The sequence below is a fragment of the Lucilia sericata genome, unplaced genomic scaffold (assembly GCF_015586225.1).
Source record: "Lucilia sericata isolate MDLA Ls3-8-SP2 unplaced genomic scaffold, ASM1558622v1 Contig001636F_arrow, whole genome shotgun sequence".
In the NCBI taxonomy this organism is placed as follows: Eukaryota; Metazoa; Arthropoda; class Insecta; order Diptera; family Calliphoridae; genus Lucilia; species Lucilia sericata.
In genome coordinates this window covers 76919-101999 of record NW_023995550.1, presented here as the reverse complement: position 1 = coordinate 101999, position 25081 = coordinate 76919, and the positions used below count along the sequence as shown (strand labels likewise).

The following is a 25081-nucleotide window of genomic DNA, read 5'->3' as shown; positions in this document are numbered from 1 at the left end:
TACCGGTTTCTGCTGATCGTAATGTCAAGATATGGGGTTTAGATTTTGGTGATTGTCATAGATCTTTGTTTGCCCATGATGATTCCGTCATGGGTTTACAGTTTATACCCAAAACACACATGTTCTTCACCTGTGGCAAAGATGGCAATATTAAACAATGGGATGCTGATACTTTCGATAAAATCATTACCTTGCCTGGTCACTTAGGAGAAGCCTATAATCTAGCCGTTAGTCCCAATGGTCGTTATCTAGTGAGTTGTGGTTCCGATCGTTGTTTACGTTTGTTTGAACGCACCGAAGAGCCCTTAGTTTTACAAGATGTCCAGGAAGAAGAACGTGAAGAAATGGAAAATCAACAATTAGCTACAGGAGAAGATCATACGGTACCCCTATTGCCTGGTCTAAAACTAGCCTCACGTAAAACCGTAGGCTCAGAAAAGGCTGCCGAATCTATATTAGAATGTTTAGAAATTTGCAAACAATATGATGTTGAGGAAGATGAAAAACCTGATTTACATCCTTTAATGCGTGCCTTAAATGTAAATAATCCCAATGACTTTGTGCTAGCCACTTTAGCACGCATTAGAGCCTCCGACTTAGAAGAAGCATTACTCATTCTACCATTTTCTAATGTCTGCGAATTGCTAGAAAAACTACCTGGTATTTTGGAACAACGTCCAGATGAAATTGAATTATTATCCAAAGTCACCATGTTCTTATTTAGAGTCCACATGAAACCTATCATAGGAGCCAAACACATGAAACCTTTATTACAAACCCTGGTCAAAGCTTTGAAAAAAGATGTCAATTCTTTAAGAGACACCATTGGTCTAAATTTACATGGTTTAGCTCTAATACAACACGATATAGAAGAACGTGAGGGAGTAGAACTATTTCGGGAAGCCACACAAGAACGCAAGAAACGTGATAAAAAACGACGTGAAGGTATTAAAAGACAACTTATACAAATGGCTTAAATTTCTGCCGTTTTTTTTTTCTAATCTGTTTCTCTAATCTAATAATTTGTTTTTAAGTTTATTTCAAATTGAAAAAAATAAATAAAATTTATAAAAATGTGTAAACATTTATTAATAATAAATATATTTAAAGGTTTTTTTTTTTTTTTTAGTTTTTTGACAGTTTATTTAGGGGTAATTAAGACAAGGGACAAATGGTTTGTTACTTTAACATTAAACTGCTGAAAACCTTTACTTACACTTTCGTTAACAAATGCCCGCCTTAGGGAAGCTTGAGTTATTATTATTTTGATTGCAACAGGCTGAAAGTGAAACATCGTATTTTATATAGAAAACTTTATAAATATTCGAATTTTCTATAGAAAAATTTACGATTGTACTAATTTTCTTTACAAAAAATTACAGATTATCAGAGTTTTCAATAGAACATTTTACGAATTTTCTTTAAAAAAAATGGATTATTCGAATTTTCTTTGAACAATTTTCGAATATTCGAATTTTCTATAGAAAATGTTTAAATTATTCGAATTTTATATAGAAAATTTTACGATTATTCGAATTTTCTATGGAAAATTTTTCGATTATTCGAATTTTATATAGAAAATTTTACGATTATTCGGATTTTCTATAGAAAATTTCACGATTATTTGAATTTTATATAGAAAATTTTCAATTATTCGAATTTTCTATAGAAAATTTTTCAATTATTCGAATTTTCTATAGAACATTTTTCGATTATTCGAATTTTCTATAGAACATTTTTGGATTATTCGAATTTTCTATAGAACATTTTTCGATTATTCGAATTTTCTATAGAACATTTTTCGATTATTCGAATTTTCTATAGAACATTTTTGGATTATTCGAATTTTCTATAGAACATTTTTCGATTATTCGAATTTTCTATAGAAAATTTTTCGATTATTCGAATTTTCTATAGAAAATGTTTAAATTATTCGAATTTTATATAGAAAATTTTACGATTATTCGAATTTTCTATAGAACATTTTTCGATTATTCGAATTTTCTATAGAACATTTTTGGATTATTCGAATTTTCTATAGAACATTTTTCGATTATTCGAATTTTCTATAGAAAATTTTTCGATTATTCGAATTTTCTATAGAAAATTATTATTCGAATTTTCTATAGAACATTTTTCGATTATTCGAATTTTCTATAGAACATTTTTCGATTATTCGAATTTTCTATAGAACATTTTTCGATTATTCGAATTTTCTATAGAAAATTTTTCGATTATTCGAATTTTCTATAGAAAATTTTTCGATTATTCGAATTTTCTATAGAAAATTTTTCGATTATTCGAATTTGCTATAGAAAATTTTTCACTTATTCGAATTTTCTATACAAAATTTTTCGATTATTCGAATTTTCTATACAAAATTTTTCGATTATTCGAATTTTCTATAGAAAATTTTTCAATTATTCGAATTTTCTATGGAAAATTTTTCGATTAATCGAATTTTCTATAGAAAATTTTTTGATTATTCGAATTTTCTATAGAAAATTTTTCGATTATTCGAATTTTCTATAGAAAATTTTTCGATTATTCGAATTTTCTATAGAAAATTTTTCGATTATTCGAATTTTCTATAGAAAATTTTTCGATTATTCGAATTTTCTATAGAAATTTTTCGATTATTCAAATTTTCTATAGAAAATTTTACGATTATTCAAATTTTCTATAGAAAATTTTACGATTATTCAAATTTTCTATAGAAAATTTTACGATTATTCAAATTTTCTATAGAAAATTTTACGATTATTCAAATTTTCTATAGAAAATTTTACGATTATTCAAATTTTCTATAGAAAATTTTACGATTATTCAAATTTTCTATAGAAAATTTTACGATTATTAAAATTTTCTATAGAAAATTTTACGATTATTCAAATTTTCTATAGAAAATTTTACGATTATTCAAATTTTCTATAGAAAATTTTACGATTATTCGATTTTTCTTAAAGAAAATGATTTCTCTTACCTCCACATCTATTAAAGGTCCCCGGTGGCCCATAGCTTAATTTTTGTATCGTACATTTTTCTATCGGAGCCGTAGGTTTAACATAACTAGAAGCCCTTGCCCAGGGTAAAGGTTCCTTGGGAGGTATGCAATTCGGTATATAACTCAATTTGTAAGTAGTACACTTCTCCATGGCTCCCTCAGGACGGCAAATACCTGTAGGTGGCTTGACAGCAGGTGGACGGGGATATTCACACACATTAACAGGCAAATAAGACAATTTATTAACAGTACACTTTTCCAAACCACCCGAGGGACGGCAAATGAGTGAGGGTGGTTTTATGGGGCCTCTGCGACAAATTGGTTTTGGTACGAAATCATGTTTTTGGGTTGTCATAAAGTACATGGGTCCAGAAGGTTTTATACAATTCTCACGTGGTCTAATGGCAGCTGTACGACCAGCACAATAATTTGGTTGGTACGAAAGTTTTTGCACCGTACACTTCTCCATGGGCCCAGTAGGCATTTCAAGACCATGTAGGGGTAAAACTGGTGCGGGACGACAGCAGCGAGCATCGTTACCAATATAACTGAGTTTGTAGACGGTTTTGCCATCATTACAATCGGTCCCAAGAAACTTAAGGCCATTCATAGGCATTATGGGCGCTAAGCGATGAGTATTACAATTGGGTATGTAACTTAAATTATAGGTGGTAACTAGATTTTCATATTTAGGTGGTGGACAACGTGACTTTTCAGCCCAAGGCATAGGTTCTTTGGCCGGCAAACATACCGGCAGATAACTTAATTTTTGTATAGTACACTGTTCCCCTGGAGCCGTAGGACGTATATAATTATAGGTTTGTATTATAGGCTTAGGCGGTGGATTCTTGCATACATCCACTGGCATATAGGAAAGTTTATTGACCGTACAACGCTCTAAGGGATCACACGACTTCCATATACCCTGTCTAGGTTTAATGGGTTCTCTTCTACAATAACCTTTGGGCATAAAATCATGTTTTTGTGAGGTTATGGCATATAAAGGACCACGAAAATTTAAACAATTATCTTTGGGTCTTATGGGTTCTGCACGTGCCACACATTGGTGAGGCATGAAGGATAATTTTTGTATAGTACATTTTTCCATAGGCGCTTTTATGGAGGAAATATTATTACAAGGTTTGACAGGTTTGGCTTTAAACGTATCACCATAATTGCCAGGATAAGAACATTTATAAATGGTTTCAGTTTCCAAAGGTTGCGTGGCGCGCATAATACTTGTTTGAGGTTTTATGGGTAAAGTTCTAGTGGGTTGCTGATAACAACAACCCGAATAATCACCACAATCACATCTACAATTACAATCTCCTGAGGGAGGACAGGGTGGATATTCCAAAGGAGCTTGACAGGGATCACATTGTGGCGGGCAATTGTCGCCACAATGGCCTTCACTCACTGGATTTGTATTTTGAATGCATTCATCGGGAACTTCACAAATAAGTTGACTGGTTATATTTTAAAAACGGGAACGATTAACAGTTGACTTTCTTTTGATATATTTTTATTCAAAGCTACTTACGCACACATAATTTTGTTATCTTAACTTGATTTGTTTAAAGGGATAATATTGATCTTTGATTTATTAAGAAGTTTTCTTAATTTTCTTGCTTTTATATCGTAGAAAAGTTTGATGTTCGAAATGAATTTTGAAGATTTTCTAACAACAAACCACAGAATTGCAACAAATTGACAAATACACAACCGAAAAGAAACAGGATTTTGTTAACGAAAAATAAAAACAATTTATTAATTATTTGACAAACAATTCAAGACATCATAGTTATCAGGGAAAAATAAATTTTCATAGAGATTTTAAGTAAAAAAATATCGAATAATCGAAAAACTCTAAAAATGTTAATAGGGTTTTTCATAAAAAAATTCAAATCCTAAAATTGTCTGTACAAATTTCTAATAATTAAAACATTTTCTATAGAAAATTCGAATAATCGAAAAATATCTGTAGAAATTTCGAATAATCGAAAAAATTTCTATAGAAAATTCGAATAATCCAAAAACGTTTTATAGAAAATTAGATTAATTGAACAAAATTTTACAGATAATCCGAATAATTCGAATAATCGCAAAAATTTTCTATAAAATATTCAAGTAATAGCTAAATTTTATGTAGAAAATTCGAGTAATCTCAAAATTTTATATAGGAAATTCGAATAATTGCAAAATTTTCTAAAGAAAATTCGAATAATCGCAAAATTTTATGTAGAAAATTCGAATAATCGTAAAATTTTCTATAGAAAATTCGAATAATCGAAAAATTTTATATAGAAAATTCGAATAATCGAAAAATTTTCTAAAGAAAATTCGAATAATCGCATAAGTTTCTATAAAAAATTTGAATAATCGTTAAATTTTCTATAGAAAATTCTGATAATCGAAAAATTGTATATAGAAAATTCGAATAATCGTAAAATTTTCTATAGAAAATTCGAATAATCGTAAAATTTTCTATAGAAATTCGAATAATTGTAAAATTTTCTATAGAAATTCGAATAATCGTAAAATTTTTTTATAGAAAATTCGAATAATCGTAAAATTTTCTATACAAAATTCGAATAATCGTACAATTTTCTATAGAAAATTCGAATAATCGTAAAATTTTCTATAGAAAATTCGAATAATCGCAAAATTTTCTGAAAAATTAGAATAGAAAAAAATTTTTATAAAAAATTCGAATAATCGCAATATTGTCTATAGAAAATTCGAATAATCGTAAAATTTTCTATAGAAAATTCGAATAATCGAAAAATTTTCTAAAAAATTCGAATAATAAAATTTTCTATAAAAAATTCGAATAATCGAAAATTTTCTATAAAAAAAAAATCGAATAATCGAAAAATTTCTACAGAAAATTCGAATAATCGAAAAATTTCTACAGAAAATTCGAATATTCGAAGAATTTTCTATAGAAAATTCGAATAATCGTAAAATTTTCTATAGAAAATTCGAATAATCGTAAAATTTTCTATAGAAAATTCGAATAATCGTAAAATTTTCTATAGAAAATTCGAATAATCGTAAAATTTTCTATAGAAAATTCGAATAATCGTAAAATTTTCTATAGAAAATTCGAATAATCGTAAAATTTTCTATAGAAAATTCGAATAATCGTAAAATTTTCTATAGAAAATTGGAATAATCGTAAAATTTTCTATAGAAAATTCGAATAATCGTAAAATTTTCTATAGAAAATTCGAATAATCGTAAAATTTTCTATAGAAAATTCGAATAATCGTAAAATTTTCTATAGAAAATTCGAATAATCGTAAAATTTTCTATAGAAAATTCGAATAATCGTAAAATTTTCTATAGAAAATTCGAATAATCGTAAAATTTTCTATAGAAAATTCGAATATTCTTAAAATTTTCTATAGAAAATTGGAATAATCGTAAAATTTTCTATAGAAAATTCGAATAATCGTAAAATTTTCTATAGATATGTAATTCGAATAATCGTAAAATTTTCTATAGATAATTCGAATAATCGTAAAATTTCCTATAGATAATTCGAATAATCGTAAAATTTTCTATAGATAATTCGAATAATCGTAAAAATTTCTATAGAAAATCCGAATAATCGTAAAATTTTCTATAGAAAATTCGAATAATCTTAAAATTGTGTATAGAAAATTCGAATAATCGTAAAATTTTCTATAGATAATTCGAATAATCGTAAAAATGTCTATAGACAATTCGAATAATCGTAAAAATGCCTATAGATAATTCGAATAATCGTAAAAATGTCTATAGAAAATTCGAATAATCGTAAAATTTTCTATAGAAAATTCGAATAATCGTAAAATTTTCTAAAGAAAATTCGAAAAATCGTAAAATTTTCTACAGAAAATTCGAATAATCGTAAAATTTTCTATAGAAAATTCGAATAATCGTAAAATTTTCTATAGATAATTTGAATAATCGTAAAATTTTCTATAGAAAATTCGAATAATCGTAAAATTTTCTATAGAAAATTCGAATAATCGTAAAATTTTCTATAGAAAATTCGAATAATCGTAAAATTTTCTATAGAAAATTCGAATAATCGTAAAATTTTCTATAGAAAATTCGAATAATCGTAAAATTTCTATAGAAAATTCGAATAATCGTAAAATTTCTATAGAAAATTCGAATAATCGTAAAATTTCTATAGAAAATTCGAATAATCGTAAAATTTTCTATAGAAAATTCGAATAATCGTAAAATTTTCTATAGAAAATTCGAATAATCGTAAAATTTTCTATAGAAAATTCGAATAATCGTAAAATTTTCTATAGAAAATTCCAATAATCGTAAAATTTTCTATAGAAAATTCGAATAATCGAAAAATTTTCTATAGATAATTTGAATAATCGAAAAATTTTCTAAAAAAAAATCGAATAATCGAAAATTTTCTATAAAAAAAATCGAAAAATGTCTTCAGAACATTCGAATAATCGTAGAATTTTTTATAGAAAATTCAAATAATCGTAAAATTTTCTATAGAAAATTCGAATGATCGCAAATTTTTTTTTAGAAAATTCGAATAATCGTAATTATTTATAGAAAATTTGAAAAATATTCTTTTAAAATTTCGAATATCGAAATAGATTCTACGAAAATATGAATAATCGATAATAATTTTGAAGAACATTTTTTTTTTCAAACTTATTTTGTTGGTTTTTCCCCCATTTTTCATTTAAAATCCTAAAACTTTTAGAATCCAATCTAGATGATATTCCATGAAACGAAATCTTCCATTCAAATAATTAAGAGAAACACTTTGAAATTTTTAGGCGTCTTCCTTTCACATTTTATTTTCTTATATAAACTATTGTTTCGTATCCTTTTACAAAGATTTAATAACATATTTTTTCTAAATAATAATAATTTATAAAAAAAACAAAAATTTCTTAAAGAAAATATTAAAAAAAAGTCATGAAATAAAAATGATGGAAAGGAACACTTTTTTTACAAAAAATAAAGAGAAAAACAAGCAAATTAAACTAAACCACAGAAAGTTGTATTGAATGAAAAAAAAACTAAAAATAGAGATGCTTAAAAATTAACAAAAAATAAATAAATAAAAAAAGGAGAGCGGACTAAGCAAAAAAAAGAATACAGATTTCAAATTTTGTTTTAAAGTTTTTTGTTTTTATGTAAAGTTTTGTTTTTATTGAGTTTTTACCTTTAAGGATTAAGTTCATTTTAAATAATAAAATTCTATAATCTATATAATTTAGTTATTAATGTTGTTATGGAGGAGTTTTTCTTTCTTGCTTTCTTGTTAATATGTAGTTCATTTGTTGTTGAATATTGTTTTATGTTTTCGTTCTTTGTTTAATTTAAATATATATAAGGGTTTGTTTTAATATATTTCTTTAAATTTAATTGTATATTTATTTATTATATAGAATTATTAAATATTTAAATTTTGAATTTTATTTGTTTATTTATATAAGTATATAAGAGAGTACGTTTGACGCGGTGTCTTTGCAATTAATTGTATTGTTTTGTATATATAAAAGGTTCTTTTTGTTGGTTTGATGTTTTAAATTTCTTTATATTCAACCGTTTATGCGGCTCAAATATAAAACGTGCTCTTCTGCCTTTTTTGTTGGTTTGATGTTATTTGCTTTTCGTAACTCTGTGGACAATGATCTGATCTCTGTGTTTAAAACTTACAAAATTATTTCAAAACTTTATTTATATTCTTAATATTTTTTTTCTTCTGTTCTGCTCTTCCTTTTTTACTTTAAATTTAAAGTTAATTTAGTTTTTTAAATTTTTTATTTTCGTTTTTTTTTTTCTTTAATTCAATTTTTCACTTTGTTCAATTCTAATTCTTCTTCTGTTGTTGTTGTTGCGGCTGCTGCTGTTGTTTGATTGTTTATGTCTCTCTTAGTTTTAGCGCTTAATCAGATATTGTCCACAGAGTCGGCATCATCATCAGAACTGATTTCATCACCAAATTCAATATCTTCATCCAAACCGTCTTCCACAAAGGTGACTGTATCGTTGATACGCACAGATTCGGGGAATTCACCATAAGTTTTCAAATTTCTAGCTTCATCGGATGTGTATTTAAGAATAACATCGGCCTTTGAATCTTGATAGTCACGAAGACCAACCAAAATTATATCGCCTTGATTGATCCAGACCTAAAAGTAAAGGGCAAAGAGTTTTGTTAATTTCGAATAAATTGTAAATTCTTTTGAATAAATTTAGTATAACTCAAAAAATTTTATAGAAAATTCGAATAATCGTAAAATTGTTTATAGAAAATTGGAATAATCATAAAATTTTCTATATAAAATTGGAATAATCGAAAAATTTTTTATAGAAAAAACGAATAACCGGAAAATTTTCTATAAAATATTCGAATAATCGAAAAATTTTCAATATAAAATTAAAAAAAAATCGTAAAATTTTCTATATAATTTGAATAATCGTAAAATTTTCTATATAAAATTCGAATAATAGGAAAATTTCTATAGAAAATTCGAATAATGGAAAAATTTTGTATAGAAAATTCGAATAATGGAAAAATTTTGTATAGAAAATTCGAATAATCGTAAAGTTTCTATAGAAAATTCGAATAATCGAAAAATTATCTATAGAAAATTCGAATAATCAAAAAATTTTGTATAGAAAATTCGAATAATCGTAAAGTTTCTATAGAAAATTCGAATAATCGTAAAGTTTCCATAAAAAAATCGAATAACCGAAAAATTTTCTATAGAAAATTCGAATAATCGTAAAGTTTCTATAGAAAATTCGAATAATCGAAAAATTATCTATAGAAAATTCGAATAATCGAAAAATTTTGTATAGAAAATTCGAATAATCGTAAAGTTTCTATAGAAAAATCGAATAATCGTAAAGTTTCCATAAAAAATCGAATAACCGACAAATTTTCTATAAATAATTCGAATAACCGAAAAATTTTCTATAGAAAATTCGAATAATCGAAAAATTTTCTATAGAAAATTCGAATAATCGAAAAATTTTCTATAGAAAATTCGAATAATCGAAAAATTTTCTATAGAAAATTCGAATAATCGAAAAATTTTCTATAGAAAATTGGAATAATCGTAAAATTTTCTATAGTAAATTCGATTAATCGCAAAATTTTCTATAGTAAATTCGATTAATCGCAAAATTTTCTATAGAAAATTCGATTAATCGCAAAATTTTCTATAGAAAATTCGAATAATCGTAAAATTTTCTGTAGAAAATTCAAATAATAGAAAAATGTTCTATAGATAATACGAATAATCGGAAAATTTTTTTATGGAAATTACGAATAATCGAAATAAAACGTTCTAATAATCGAAGTTATTCTATGGAAAAATCTGTAAAAAATTCGAAATCGAAAAGATTTCTATGGCAAATGGAAATATAAAACAATTTCATTTTTCAAATTGGACAAAGCTTAATTTTCGAAATTCGACGGATAGTAAAATTATAATAAATTTTGTTTTTATTTTCATAAAATTCACCTGAATTAATTGTCGCATTAGCTTTTTAAAATAGTGATAACAACACACCTCTCTCTCAAGATGAAGAGAGATAAAGTTTAGACATTAAACAAATAAACAAAATTTTGGACGTCATTTGGTGTATATTCAGTTTCTAATTAAACAAAAGACCTGCCTTAACATTATATAAAATCTGCAGGTAAAAATTTTTATTATGACTAATGTAAAAAACTCTTCCGAATATAAAAAAAGTGATATACTTTAAAAATCTTTGTGTCATAATTATGGGCTTTTACGTAAAGTTGCAGTTAAATTCTAATAATTTCCGTTTATTTAGGGTAAATGATATAAATATTAAAAAAACTTTCAAATTCTTTATGAAATATTGTTATTATAAATATTTCTTTTCCTAAATACCTAAAGTGATCATAATTATTAATTTAATGAAAGTGTCATTGGCGAGTGGGCAAAAAAAAAAAAAATATTATCAGTTTAAACGTAATAAATATTTTAAGGTAGACTGTTTTTATAAAAATCATGAATTTTTCATAGAATAACGTGTGACGTAAACTTTACGCATTATAGAGACATATTTTGTTATTCATTTAATACAAAAGGGAAGAGGAAATATTAAAATTGTTGGTTTTATCATATTAAAAGAGAATGCTTACTGGTCACTTGTAGTTTTATTGATGAGTATTATGGACTTTGTCATAGACATTATTAATCATAGGGAAATTTGGTTGAAATTTATGTGTATAACTTGTAATTGTTATTTTAAATTAACTTGATTGATTTAATTGAGTGTAGAAATATTAGAATATTTTTTAAGAGAAAATAGGTTTTTAAATGATATAATGATAGGTCCCGCTGTAATAAGTGGTCAAACGGAGGACAATAACAGATAAGATAGTTTCTTCTTCATCATTCCAGATTTAGCTGAGTTCCAGTTTAATTCCAGTTCTAGTTTAGTTGTGATTCAGTTCCAGTTCCAGTTCAGTTCTAGTTCAGTTTTAGTTCAGTTCTAGTTCAGTTCTAGTTCAGTTCTAGTTCAGTTCTAGTTCAGTTCTAGTTCTGTTCAAGTTCTGTTCTAGTTCAGTTCTGGTTCAGTTCTAGTTCAGTTGTAGTTCAGTTCCTGTTCTGTTCAAGTTCAGTTGTAGTTTAGTTGTAGTTCAGTTCTAGTTCAGTTTTAGTTCAGTTTTAGTTCAGTTTTAGTTTAGTTCTAGTTCAGTTGTGGTTCAGTTCTAGTTCCAGTTCAGTTCTAGTTCAGATCTAGTTCAGTTCTAGTTCAGTTCTAGTTCAGTTCTAGTTCAGTTCTAGTTCAGTACTAGTTCAGTTCTAGTTCAGTTCTAGTTCAGTTCTAATTCAGTTGTAGTTCAGTTCTAGTTCAGTTCTAGTTCAGTTCTAATTCAGTTCTAATTCAGTTGTAGTTCAGTTCTAGTTCAGTACTAGTTCAGTTCTAGTTCAGTTCTAGTTCAGTTGTAGTTCAGTTCTAGTTCAGTACTAGTTCAGTTCTAGTTCAGTTCTAGTTCAGTTCTAGTTCAGTTCTAGTTCAGTTCTAGTTCAGTTCTAGTTCAGTTTTAGTTCAGTTCTAGTTCAGTTCTAGTTCAGTTCTAATTCAGTTGTAGTTCAGTTCTAGTTCACTTCTAGTTCAGTTCTAGTTCAGTTCTAGTTCAGTTCTAGTTCAGTTCTAGTTCAGTTCTAGTTCAGTTCTAGTTCAGTTCTAGTTCAGTTCTAGTTCAGTTCTAGTTCAGTTCTAGTTCAGTTCTAGTTCAGTTCTAGTTCAGTTCTAGTTCAGTTCTAGTTCAGTTTTAGTTCAGTTCTAGTTCAGTTCTAGTTCAGTTCTAATTCAGTTGTAGTTCAGTTCTAGTTCACTTCTAGTTCAGTTCTAGTTCAGTTCTAGTTCAGTTCTAGTTCAGTTCTAGTTCAGTTCTAGTTCAGTTCTAGTTCAGTTCTAGTTCAGTTCTAATTCAGTTGTAGTTCAGTTGTAGTTCAGTTGTAGTTCAGTTGTAGTTCAGTTGTAGTTCAGTTGTAGTTCAGTTCTAGTTCAGTTCTAGTTCAGTTTTAGTTCAGTTCTAGTTCTAGTTCAGTTCTAGTTCAGTTCTAGTTCAGTTCTAATTCAGTTGTAGTTCAGTTCTAGTTCAGTTCTAGTTCAGTTCTAGTTCAGTTTTAGTTCAGTTCTAGTTCAGTTCTAGTTCAGTTTTAGTTCAGTTCTAGTTCAGTTCTAGTTCAGTTCTAGTTCAGTTCTAGTTCAGTTCTAGTTCAGTTCTAGTTCAGTTCTAATTCAGTTGTAGTTCAGTTGTAGTTCAGTTCTAGTTCAGTTTTAGTTCAGTTCTAGTTCAGTTCTAGTTCAGTTCTAGTTCAGTTCTAGTTCAGTTCTAGTTCAGTTCTAGTTCAGTTCTAGTTCAGTTCTAGTTCAGTTCTAGTTCAGTTCTAGTTCATTTCTAGTTCAGTTCTAGTTCAGTTCTAGTTCTAGTTCAGTTCTAGTTCAGTTCTAGTTCAGTTCTAGTTCAGTTCTAGTTCAGTTCTAGTTCAGTTCTAGTTCAGTTCTAGTTCAGTTCTAGTTCAGTTCTAGTTCAGTTTTAGTTCAGTTCTAGTTCAGCTTTAGATCAAATCTAGTTTAGTTCCAGGTCAGTTGAATTCCAATTCATTTCAAATTTAGTTCAGTTCCAGGTTAATTTTAAATCAGTTCTAGTTCTTGATCAACATGAACGTTAAAGTACATTATATTTATTTCATCTGCATTCAATTAATAAATAATTAAACATTAATTGATATTTAAATTTCCCCAAAAAATTATTCCTAAATTCACTATATTTATAATCAATGTTTCCAAGTGCAGATAATATCACAAAAATGTTGATTATGAAATTCCTATTAACTTTATCAATACTTTAAGAGAATAGTATGCCCTTAAGTTTCCACTTGCAAATTTCCCATCAAAACCTGTGACAATCAATCATCTTGTGAAAAACAAACACCCAACTAAACACATAATTTTGAAATAACTATAAAATCATAAATATGTTCATATTTATAAATTTCATAAATTGCTCATTTTACAATAATCATATAATTGATCACCATCCCTCCGATAATTATGAAAGTGTAAGAGTGTATGAAAAATGTGAACATCTTAGATATAAAAAAAAGTGACTGCAATCTGCTGCGTATTTTATAGACATTTGGCATGTTTTGAGTGGGTGATATTTTCAATATAGATAAGACGCCAATAAATTGTACTTTGCTTTTTTTGAACAAAAATCAAATCCTTATAAGGAATGATAAGTTATCGTCTACAACAATTGGCCCACTTATAGAAAATAGTTTAGGTTTAATGCCATACATATGTAGGTAAGTAAACAATTGTTTTGTTTGAACTTGTCACACTTCAAAGGCATCAAAAGAAAATAATTTCACAATGTTTAATTACGTAAAGTATTTGTTAAGGATTAAATTGTTTAATTAGAATAATATGTAATTTCAAAATAGATCACATGAACATAAAATATTAGATTGTTAGAAGACTGCAGCGTAATCTACACTTGAAAGTTTCAAGAATTCGATTAAAGTAAAATAAATAACGTAAAATTTTTGGATTTAATTTTAAATTTTAAACAACATTTTCAATTTCGTATTATTTTTGAAAATTTCGAATTTAATTTCGAAAAGTAAAAAGTTTTCCAAGTTAAATAAATGTTTATGGACTATTGACTTGTTTATAGACTATTCAATGGACTTGTTTATGGACTAGTCAATGAACTAGTCTATGAACTAGACTACGGACTACTGTCTATATACTAGTCTATGGACTAGTGAATTGACTAGTCTATGGCCCAGTCAATGGACTAGTCTCTGGACTAGTGTATGGACTAGTCTCTGGCCCAGTCAATGGACTAGTCTATGGACTAGTGTATGAGCTAGTCAACGGTCTAGTCTATGTCTACTATGGACTAGTCTATTGACTAATCAACTGAATAGTCAATGGACTGGGCAATGGACTAGTATATAAAATAGTCTATTGACTACTCCATAGACTAGTGAATAAAGTAGTCAATGGACTAGTCTATGGTCTAGTCAATTGACTAGTCTATGAACTAATCAACGCACTAGTCAATGGACTAGTCTATGGACCAGTCAATGTACTATTCTATGGACCAGTCTATGGCCTAGTCAATGGATTAGTCTATGGACTAGTACATAGAATATTCATAGACTAGTCCATTGATTAGTACATAGACTAGTCCATTGACTGGTCCATAAATAGTCCATTGACTACTCCATAGACTAGTAAATAAAATAGTTCATTGAATAGTCTATGAACTAGTCTACAGACTAGTCAATAGAATAGTCCATTGAATAGACTGGTTCATAGACTAGTTCATCGACTAGTCCATAGCCTAGTTCATTGACGAGTACATCGACTAGTCCATTGATTAGTACATAGACTAGTCCATAGACTAGTCCATAAACTAATCCATAGACTACACATAGACTAGTCCATTGACTAGTTCCTAGACAAGTCCATTGACCGGTCCATAGACTAGTCCATTGACGAGTCCATAGACTAGTACATAGACTAGTGCGTTGACTAGTTCATAGACTAGCCCATAGACTAGTTCATTGACTAGTCCATTGACTAGTCTAGTGACTAGTTCATAGTCTAGTCTATAGACTATTCAATGGACTATTTGATTTACTAGTCTATGGATTAGTCAATGGACTATTTAATATACCAGTCAATGGTCTATTCTATGGACTACACATAGACTAGTCCATTGACTAGTTCCTAGACTAGTCCATTGACTAGTCCATTGACGAGTCCATAGACTAGTCCATTGACGAGTCCATAGACTAGTCCATTGACTAGGTCATAGACTAGTCCGTTGACTAGTTCATAGACTAGCCCATAGACTAGTCCATTGAATAGTCTAGTGACTAGTTCATAGTCTAGTCCATAGACTATTCAATGGACTATTTGATTTACTAGTCTATGGATTAGTCAATGGACTATTTAATAGACTAGTCAATGGACTATTCTATGAACTACTCAATGGACTAGTCAATGATGTAGTCTATGTGGATTAGTCTATAAACTAGTCTGCGGACTAGTCTATGGACTATTCAATGGACTAGTCTGTGGACTAGTCAATGGACTAGTCTATGGACTAATCTATTATCTGGTATATTAACTACTCTTTGGACTAGTTTATGAACAGGTTATAATGTCATCTATTGTCCAATATATGGACTACTTAAAAACATTTAATAATATATAAAAAAGTACATAATATGTTACGGAGGTACTACGGTACTATTCAAAATGTCAAAAAGTACTGAAAAAAGTACGCAATAATACTGAATATTCCATGCCTGATACAATTAATGCCTTTAGCCAACAGGTGAGTCATTCGGAGACACACTTAAGCTAAATTAATTGTATAACTGGTAGAATATGAATTATATTTTTAACTTTTTTCAAACAAAATTACCATTCAATTAGGAATTTTTAACACAAAAATTCCGAAAACTTTACCTTTATTTCAAAAAATTAACAAAAAATATCTAATACAACTGACTATGCAATTTTAATTAATAAATTGGACAAACTTGTATATAGATGATAAAAATCTCGTGCATGTTAAGAATGTCACGCATTTATAATCTGCTATATTTAGTGATTGAAAAAAAAAAAAAAAAAAAAAACAAATCTATAGCAATAACTGATAATTATAGACGTGTGACTGGAAAAGTGTTAAAACAAAAACAACAGCAATAAATTGATAATATAAAAATTAAAGCAGCAGAAGTTATGAATCTTACAAAGGCGCTAAAAGAAGCAAACATTTTTGTCTTGAACTAAAGATAAGAAATATATTTATGACGAAAATAACTTTAACCATAGACTATGTATAAATGATGAGCAAATACTAGAAAGCAGGGTGCTTCCCACTAAAAATAACATTTAAAAATTATATATTAATTACCAATAAGTTAATGTTTAAGCAATATTTTATTTAATTGTTCTTTTTTAATGAAAAGAAAAATTATTGTGCCATAATTTTAACAAGTATTTTGCATTAAATTTAATCAAAATTTTTAAGATTGAGTCATTATAAAGGAATTTCTTTAAATAGAAAGAAATATTTGAACATTTTTTCCACAATTAAAGCTACTAGGGAGGTAAAACTTGAAAATAGAGAACATTAAAGCAGAAGCAGGAGGAGGTGTGTTTAATGGGAGTTGGAGACATTGATAGAGAGTCCAAAATAGTTAAATATTGATAAAGAAAATGAGCAGTTATAATGATTAAAACACGAGTGTCTAATATAAGAAACGATAAGCTTTCGTTTTTAGTAAAAGAAAAAAAGTTAGAAAATCGTTTTTCCTCGTGTTAGTGGTTAAAAAAAAGAGAGTAAAATTTTGAACACAATTTAGTTATAAATACCACACTCTTTTTTAAAAGGTAAGTTAATTTAAAACAAGACAAGTTACAAGAAACATTGAAAGAACTGAAAAAAAGTGCTAGAAAATTTGAATAAAAAAAAAAGACAATTTTCTTTTAATTATAACTTTATGATATTAATAAAAACTAAACAAAACGGATTTATTAACGTGTACAACGTGTTTAAACGTTATAGAAGAAGAAGAAATTATGACTACTTGTGTCCATTATATTTATGTACTTTTAATAACAACAATATTACCAATGGTGATCGTAGCAAGCAATTCACAACTACTGCCGTTAAGAAAAGGAGGCGGCGGCATTGCAGGAAGAGCAGGTGGTGGTTTGCGTATACAAGGATTAGCAGCCATCGCCAATCAACAACGTTTAGCTTATGGTTTTTTGGAAAATCGTATAGCTTCACTGGAAACACAACAAACTTTGTGGAGTAAAAAGTTTTTGGCCAAGCGTGAAGCAGAACCTCACTCAGCACCCTATGTGGTGTCTATACAACTAATGACTCCCGAGGAGGGTCTAGTGCACTATTGTGCGGGTACTGTTATAAATGAACATTGGATTTTAACTGCAGCCCATTGTCTAACCAATCCTCAAATGGTGGCTAATTCGGTAATAGTGGCCGGTTGTCATGACATTCATTCACGCAGTGAATCTCATAATGTACAACTACGTCATATAGACTATTATGTGCGGCATGAATTATATCTGGGTGGTGTTAATCCTTATGATATTGCTCTTATCTATACCAAAGAACCCTTGGTATTTGATCAGTATGTACAGCCGGTAAATTTACCCCAACAAGATGTCGTACCCGAAGGTTATGGTACTCTTTATGGTTGGGGTAATGTTTCAATGACTATAGTTCCTAAATTTCCTCATAAATTACAACAGGCTAATATGCCCATTTTAGATTTGGAATTATGTGAAGAAGTATTGGCTGCTTCGGGTATGCAATTGCATGAAACAAATTTATGTACTGGTCCCTTAACAGGAGGTGTTAGTATATGTACAGCAGATTCTGGAGGTCCTTTAATACAGACGGAATATGATATGTATGGTCGTGAACAACAGACTATTATTGGTATAGTATCCTGGGGTAAAATGCCCTGTGGACAAAAAAATGCTCCCTCAGTATTTGTTAGGGTATCAGCTTTTACCCAGTGGATACAACAAATCATCTCTACAGCAACTCAATTTGAATAAAAGTGAAAATTAATAAAAAACAAAATCCTCAAAAAACCAAAAACTCGAATTAAAACTTAAAATTAAAGAAAACTAACTGTATAAACTCCAGAAATCTCATTAGTTTGTAAGTTCTATTTATATATAAGAAAAAAACTCTTAAAAAGCAAAACTAAATCTCAAAAAAATTGTATATTTATTTAATAAAATGTATTTATATTGAAATTTTATAAAAAGAAAAGAAAATCCCAGAATTTTTTATTTAAAATAAATATTGGTTTAAGGTAAGTTAAATATAACTAAATATAACTATTATGGTGAAATTTCTTAAAGAAATTACTCATTCCTATCACTGCTAGACGACTACAGCAACAACAGCTAATATCAGTACTCAAACGTTTACCGCAATCTTCTCAATATAACGTGGATTTCCAAAGAAATAAAAGAAAGAAAAAAGTACCTCAAAATTTTTTTGTCATATTAAAGGTACAAAGTCTAAACTTTCAAAAAACTTTATCTTTTCAACTGCTACATATTTTGATTAAAACAAGTGCTAACATCATATTTGACATATTCACAGATGTTAAGCAAAATGTCTAAAACACATTTGTTGCCAATATAATTAATGAGCAAGTGAGGAGAAGGAAGCAATTATTAAGTAAGTATTTAAGAAATAAAATTTAATTTGGCGTAGAATAAATAAACATTATCTTCAAAACGTGGGAAAATTTATTATAAATGTTTCATTATCATGACAAGGAAGATTCCTAACTGTCATTTGGTGGTTCGCTTTTGGTTGAAACGAGATTCTCCTCGGCGTCAGGATAAAATAGTGTTGTAAAACTTAGAGGAGAATCTTCTGACACTGACTGACATGACATTCAAGCCAGGATGGTAGATCACAATGATTTAGGAGGAAATAATAGAACTGACGGGGGAAACTACGAAAGGCTAATAAAGATGAATGCTAGGGCTTTCAGGGACAGTGAAGTATGAGAAAGTTATAACACAGGCAATACATTAGAGGAGAAACTTCTGACACAGACTGACATGTCATTTAAGCCAGGATCATAGATCACAATGTAAAAATGTTTAAGGACAGTGATGTGGACGAGATTGTGGAAGTGTCGAAAGACTCGTTGCAGAAAACATACTATACTTTGAAATTTAGGGGAATCTCTCTACGTAACGATGTAATTAAGCAAGAATGTGGGTATAACATAAAAATCTGTTCCATTAAAACACTGCGAGAGCGATCCTTCTGTACTTGCAGGTACAAAATAAATACATTTAAAACTGAAGACAAAGATGTAGGAGAAGCTAATAGAACTGACGGGGGAAAGGACTGAAGGCTAATAAAGAGGAATGCTACGACTTTCTTATAACACAGACAATACCTTAGAGGAGAATGTTATGATACTCACCAACATGAAATACAAGCCAGGATCCTAGAGCATGAAGGAAAAATGTTTAAGGACAATGTAACGGACGTGATTTGTGGGAGTGTCGGAAGAATCCTTTGCAGAAAACATGCTCTACTTTGAAATTTAAGGGGATCTTTCTATGTAACGATGTAATTAAGCATGAATGTGGGTATAAAATAAAAATCGAAGTTGGTAGCTGTTCCATTAAAACACTGCGAGAGCGTACCTTCTGTACTTGCAGTTACAAAATAAATACATTTAAAACTGAAGACAAAGCTAATAGAACTGACGGGGGAAACGACTGAAGGCTAATAAAGAGGAATGCTACGGCTTTCAGGGACAGTGAAGGATTGGAAAGTTTTAACACAGTCAATATCTTAGAGGAGAATCTGTTGACACTGACTGACATGATATTCAAGCCAGTGCTGAGAACGAGATTGAGGAAGACTCCTTGGGAGGAAACTTGCGATATTTAGAAGTTTAGGGAGATGTCTCGGTCTAACGATGTAATTAAGCGAATGTGGGTTTAAAATGAAAAAAAAAAAAAACTAGTCGAAGTAAATTTCAAATTTTCAAAAATTTAATATAAAATTAAACAAAAAATAATTTGGAATTTCCAAAAATTCAATTTCGAACCAAATTTAGCATAAACTCATGATTTTCTAAGATATTTAATCTTTTCGAATTTTCGAAAATTTACTTAAAATATTAAAAATTTCAACATTTTAAATAATTTCGAGCTTAAATTCGAAAATATAACTTAGAATTTTTTAAAAATTTACTTAAATCTATCAAATTTAGCAAAAATCGACGGTTTTTCAATATTTAGACATTTTTGAAATTAATTTCGAATTTTCGAAAATGATAAATTTACTTAAAATAAATCAAATTTAGCAAAAATCTATGGTTTTTCAATATTTAGAAAATTTTTTTGAAAATGTTTCTTAGAATCGAGAAAATTTAGTAAAAATGTATAATTTTCAAAGATATCTAAAATTTTCAAAATAAATTTCGAATTTTCGAAAAAGAGAAATACATATACTTAAAATCTAGCAAATTTAGCAAAAATGTATGATTTTCGACAAAATTTTACATTTTCGAAGTTAATTTCGAAAATGAAAAATTCACTTAAAATTAAGGAAATTTAGAAAACTATTTTCGAAAATGAAAACATTTACTTAAAATCTAGCAAATTTAGCAAAAATTTATAAATTTCAAAGATAATTAACATTTTCGAAGAAAATTTCGAATTTTCGAAAATGAAAAATTTACTTAAAATCGAGCAAATTTAGCAAAAATTTATGATATTTAACATTTCGAAGTTAATTTCGAATTTTCGAAAATAAAAAATTTACATGAAATCAAGCAAATTTGACAAAAATGTATGAATATCAAAGACAGTAACCATTTTAGAAGTTAATTTGTTTTGTTTTTATCTAAATTTCGAAATTTTTAGCTTTTCAACTCATAACTTTTCAATTTAAGTTTTAGCTGGGTAATTTCGAATTTTCGAAAAAGTGGAAATTTACTTAAATTTATGAATTTTAAAGTTAATTGACATTTTCGAAAGTAAGAAATTTACTTAAAATCCAACAAATTTAGCAAAAAGTTTTGGCCCAAAACAATGATTTTAATTTGAAAATTAAAATTTAATATTTTAGTAAAAAAATTTTGTTAAAAAAAATTCAAATTTTCAAAAATGAAAAATTTTACTAAAATTAATAAGATTTAGGAAAAATTTATGTTTTTATAAATTTTCGAAATTAATTTCGAATTTTTGGAAAACTTTACATTTTGTACTTTAAGCAAAAATTTAGTTTAAAAAAAAATTTAATTAAAAAACTTAAAATAGAAATTTTTTTAAAATAAGAACAAAATTAATTTATCATTAAAATAACAACATAATTATCTAATATATAAATTAATTTCTAGGAACTGAGATAATTTGAAAAACAAACTTAAATTTAAATATAATTTTTGCAAATTAATAATTAAATTTAATTGTAAAACTCCTGGTATTACGTTGTTACTAAATTATATTTGTAAAATGACAAATTTTTATCTTATCTTAATCTCAAATAATAATTACAATAATACACACCAACATCCTTACACACGTGCATTAGTGTAGGGGATTAGAACAAAAGAATAAAGCATGAGTGAACACTACAAATGGCCCAGACATTATTGGAAACTGAAGTGAAATGAAATTTGCAATTTATTGTGTAAAGTAAGTATGATTTTGTTAAATTAAATATTTATTTTGATTAGATAAGTTGTTGTTTTAGTTATAGCAAATAGAAAAGACGTCGAATAAAATTCGTATGTTTATTTAGTTTAACACATTAAATTGTTATTTAATAGAAATAAAAAAAGAATTTAATCTTTTTCAATGCAATTGGCTATTATCAAGGTACAACCATACATATTGCGAATATTTATGACCTTTTAATGATTATTAAAGGGGATTATAGGTCGTGTGATATTGTTTAAGAGTTTTATGAGAACACAAGCAAGAAGAGTGCTGCTTGTGTTATAAGTAGATTAGATTGTATTTAAATTTGTTTGAAACACCTTTGGATTGATTGTTTTATTCACTAAATTAATACATATTTCAAAGTAGTCTGCTTTAGAAACCGATCCATTTTAAAGAATTCAACTTGACCTAGGCCTCCCATAACAACCACTCTCCTGTGATTAGACTATGTATGTACTTTTTTAAGAAACAAAGAATTTTATCTTAAGTTGCCTCTAAAATTTTCTAAGAATCAATGGCGCAATAAAGACGTAAGTTTCTATATTGTGTATTTTGCGTATTTATTTTTAGTTAAAAAGACATGTTTACAATTTGTGAAATTTTACATTGCTACTGCTAAATTAAAACAAACAATTACTATTATAAAAAATTAAAGAGAGAAGTAGACAAAATGCTAAATAAATATTTGTTTTATCAATAAAAAGAAGCAATCATATCATAAATACAACAAGAATGACTTTGTAGAAAGTGGTCTAAATAAGAATATTTAGTTAAGAAATTAAATTATTGTGAAATTTTCTAATATTAGAATAGAGGGGTAACTTGTTTTTTGAAGATTTTCGAAATTAATTTCGAATTTTCGAAAATGAGATATTTTTCTAAAATCAAGCCAATTTAGAAATAATATTTGTTTTTAAGTTATTTAAATTAAAAGTTTTTGAAAAACAAGAAATTTTTAGGCCAAAAAAATTTTCGAAGTTAATTTCGAAAATTAAAAAATTGCTTAAAATCAAACAAATTTACTTAAAATTTATGATTTTTCTAAGATATTAAACAATTTCGAAATAAATTTCATATTTTTGAAATGAAAATATGTTCAAAATTTTGCGAAAATATGAAATTTATTTAAAATCAAGCAAATTTAGTAAAAATTTATGATTTTCAAAAATATTTTAAATTTTCGGAAATTAAAATCAAGCAATTTTAACAACATTATATGATTTTCAAAAACATTTAAATTGCAAATTTTTTATAAAAATTAAAAATATTTTTGAAGTTAATTTCGAAAATGAGAAATGAATGTAAAATCAAGCAAATTTAGCAAAAATTGTATGATTTCGAAACGTATTTAATGTTTTCGAAATTAATTTCGAATTTTCGAAAATGACAAATTTTATAAAAAATCGAAAAAATGAAAAATTTGAAAATTTTTAAGATTTTATAATTTATTTCCCATTATTTTATTACTTTTAGGTTCGAGAAATCGAGAACCCCAAATGCAGATAGATACCTTTAATATTAGAAAATTATTTTTGAAGCGGTTTATGTTCGATCTATTTTTGATCTTGATTGCCTGGAAGTTTTTAAAAGATCAGATATTTGGTCCCTATACCTACAAGAAATGCATGAGCGAAACTAACAGATAAAATCCTACAAGAATAGAGGACCGCAATTCGACCAAGAGTCAATGCATTTGAAAATTATAGTTATTTCCACTAGCGTCTTACCACCTGTTTGGCTCTAATTTGTCTTTCTGCCCAAAAGTACTCTTAATAAACGAGAGAGAAGACTGTCGTCACTTCAGTACACTTCTGTAAGCCAGAGCGGAGATAGTCTTCGAAATTCAAAACTTTATTGAAGTTGGAACATAATGCAATTTATACCGGACTAAAATCTAGTAACCCCAGATGCAGCGCAGTCCAAAATTAACTACTATTATGAACCATACAAAATACATTTATTGAAATGTCTTCAATAGGGATACTAATTTGGGTGGTATAGTCCCATAAAAAGAAAATGGTGGCCCTGATTTCCTAGAACCCATTGTCAACTGATCAATCTCAAAATGGACCATGTGCTGACGAAAACAGCACACCTTGCAGTTGGATTCTACAATTCGGCCAATGCTGGCTGCATTAAAAAATTTCTCAAGAAGACCATGAAACAGAAAAAATTAACAAAATCTCTTTAAATAGAACATATAATAAGTCCATTTAAATATAAAAACATAATAATAAACAATTCTTCTCACGATTTTCAACTCCTTTCGAAAACAGTTTAAAAATACCTATTGTTTTTGTTATTGTTATTCAAAGTAAATGTTAATGATATTTGTACAACCTTGTTTGACTTTAAATAAACATAAAACGTCACAAAACAACTGCACTTAAACCCTCCACAAAAATCGGGGGGTTTAAAAACAATTTATTTATTATTGTCTCCTTCAGCTGAAAAACCACATCGCAAAACAATTTTTTGCACAAACACACAAACTTAGGTCTACTCATGCACATACACACACCCTCCCAAAACAAAAAAGAACGAAATGGATGTTTCATACAAATGCAAACATTTGCACACTCCTATATAAAGCGCGCTAGTACTTTCACAATTAAATTTTATCTTCGCATAATAATAAAATTACTTTTTCTTTCTTTGTAATATACAAAATACGAAAAGAAAACAAATTTTCCATACCTTCTTTCTTAGTTTCCCCCGAATATGACACAGACGTTTGACACCATCAAAGCACATTGCCTCCAGACGGCCATTTCCCAACATTTTTGTAACTTGTGCATATTCTTGCTGATCTTCTTTGAAAATCAATTCACGTTTCTCGAATTCATTTTCGTTCTTACCACGACGACGATTTTTGCCACCTTTTCCCTTATTTTTAGGCATTGTGTTTGCGGTTTATTGAGGTTTCTTGCAACAATTAACGAATCTATGCACACAATTTTATGAAATTAAATAAAATTTATTAATTTTTTATAGCGAATTTAAATATTTTTAATTAAATTTTCACTTACGAAAAAATGCCTGATGAACTTTATTTTTTCAGTTCTGTGACAGAAAAGAGAGAGGACAATATAATTTACAAAGGCTATAAAATGTCAAAAGTGTTGCACATTTAAAAGCTGTTAGAAGAAAAGAGATGGCTATAGTTGATAAAATTTGTCATGCTGGTAATGATAAAATAAAAAAATTGCACAAGGTAGCAAGAGAGCATTGCCAGCATAGATTTATTTATAAAAATAA

At 27.8% G+C, this 25081-nt stretch overlaps 3 protein-coding genes across 3 annotated transcripts; 1 reads left to right on the top strand and 2 right to left on the bottom strand.

Moving 5' to 3' along the window:
* Window positions 1-1074: 1074 nt before the first annotated feature.
* On the bottom strand, window positions 1075-4799 carry LOC119612242 (stabilizer of axonemal microtubules 1). Its single transcript, XM_037968000.1, has 3 exons — window positions 4545-4799; window positions 2984-4470; window positions 1075-1279 (listed from the first exon to the last, which is right to left on the bottom strand). Exons 1-3 carry the CDS (start codon window positions 4550-4552, stop codon window positions 1224-1226), a joined length of 1551 nt encoding a protein of 516 aa, XP_037823928.1. The 5' UTR covers window positions 4553-4799; the 3' UTR covers window positions 1075-1223.
* A 3636-nt stretch (window positions 4800-8435) lies between these two features.
* Window positions 8436-24960, bottom strand: LOC119612240 (eukaryotic translation initiation factor 1A, X-chromosomal). Its single transcript, XM_037967997.1, has 3 exons — window positions 24853-24960; window positions 24521-24767; window positions 8436-9177 (listed from the first exon to the last, which is right to left on the bottom strand). Exons 2-3 carry the CDS (start codon window positions 24722-24724, stop codon window positions 8935-8937), a joined length of 447 nt encoding a protein of 148 aa, XP_037823925.1. The 5' UTR covers window positions 24725-24767; window positions 24853-24960; the 3' UTR covers window positions 8436-8934.
* Window positions 16972-18183, top strand: LOC119612239 (lectizyme). The gene has a single exon (XM_037967996.1). It carries the CDS (start codon window positions 17153-17155, stop codon window positions 18161-18163), a length of 1011 nt encoding a protein of 336 aa, XP_037823924.1. The 5' UTR covers window positions 16972-17152; the 3' UTR covers window positions 18164-18183.
* Window positions 24961-25081: the final 121 nt, after the last annotated feature.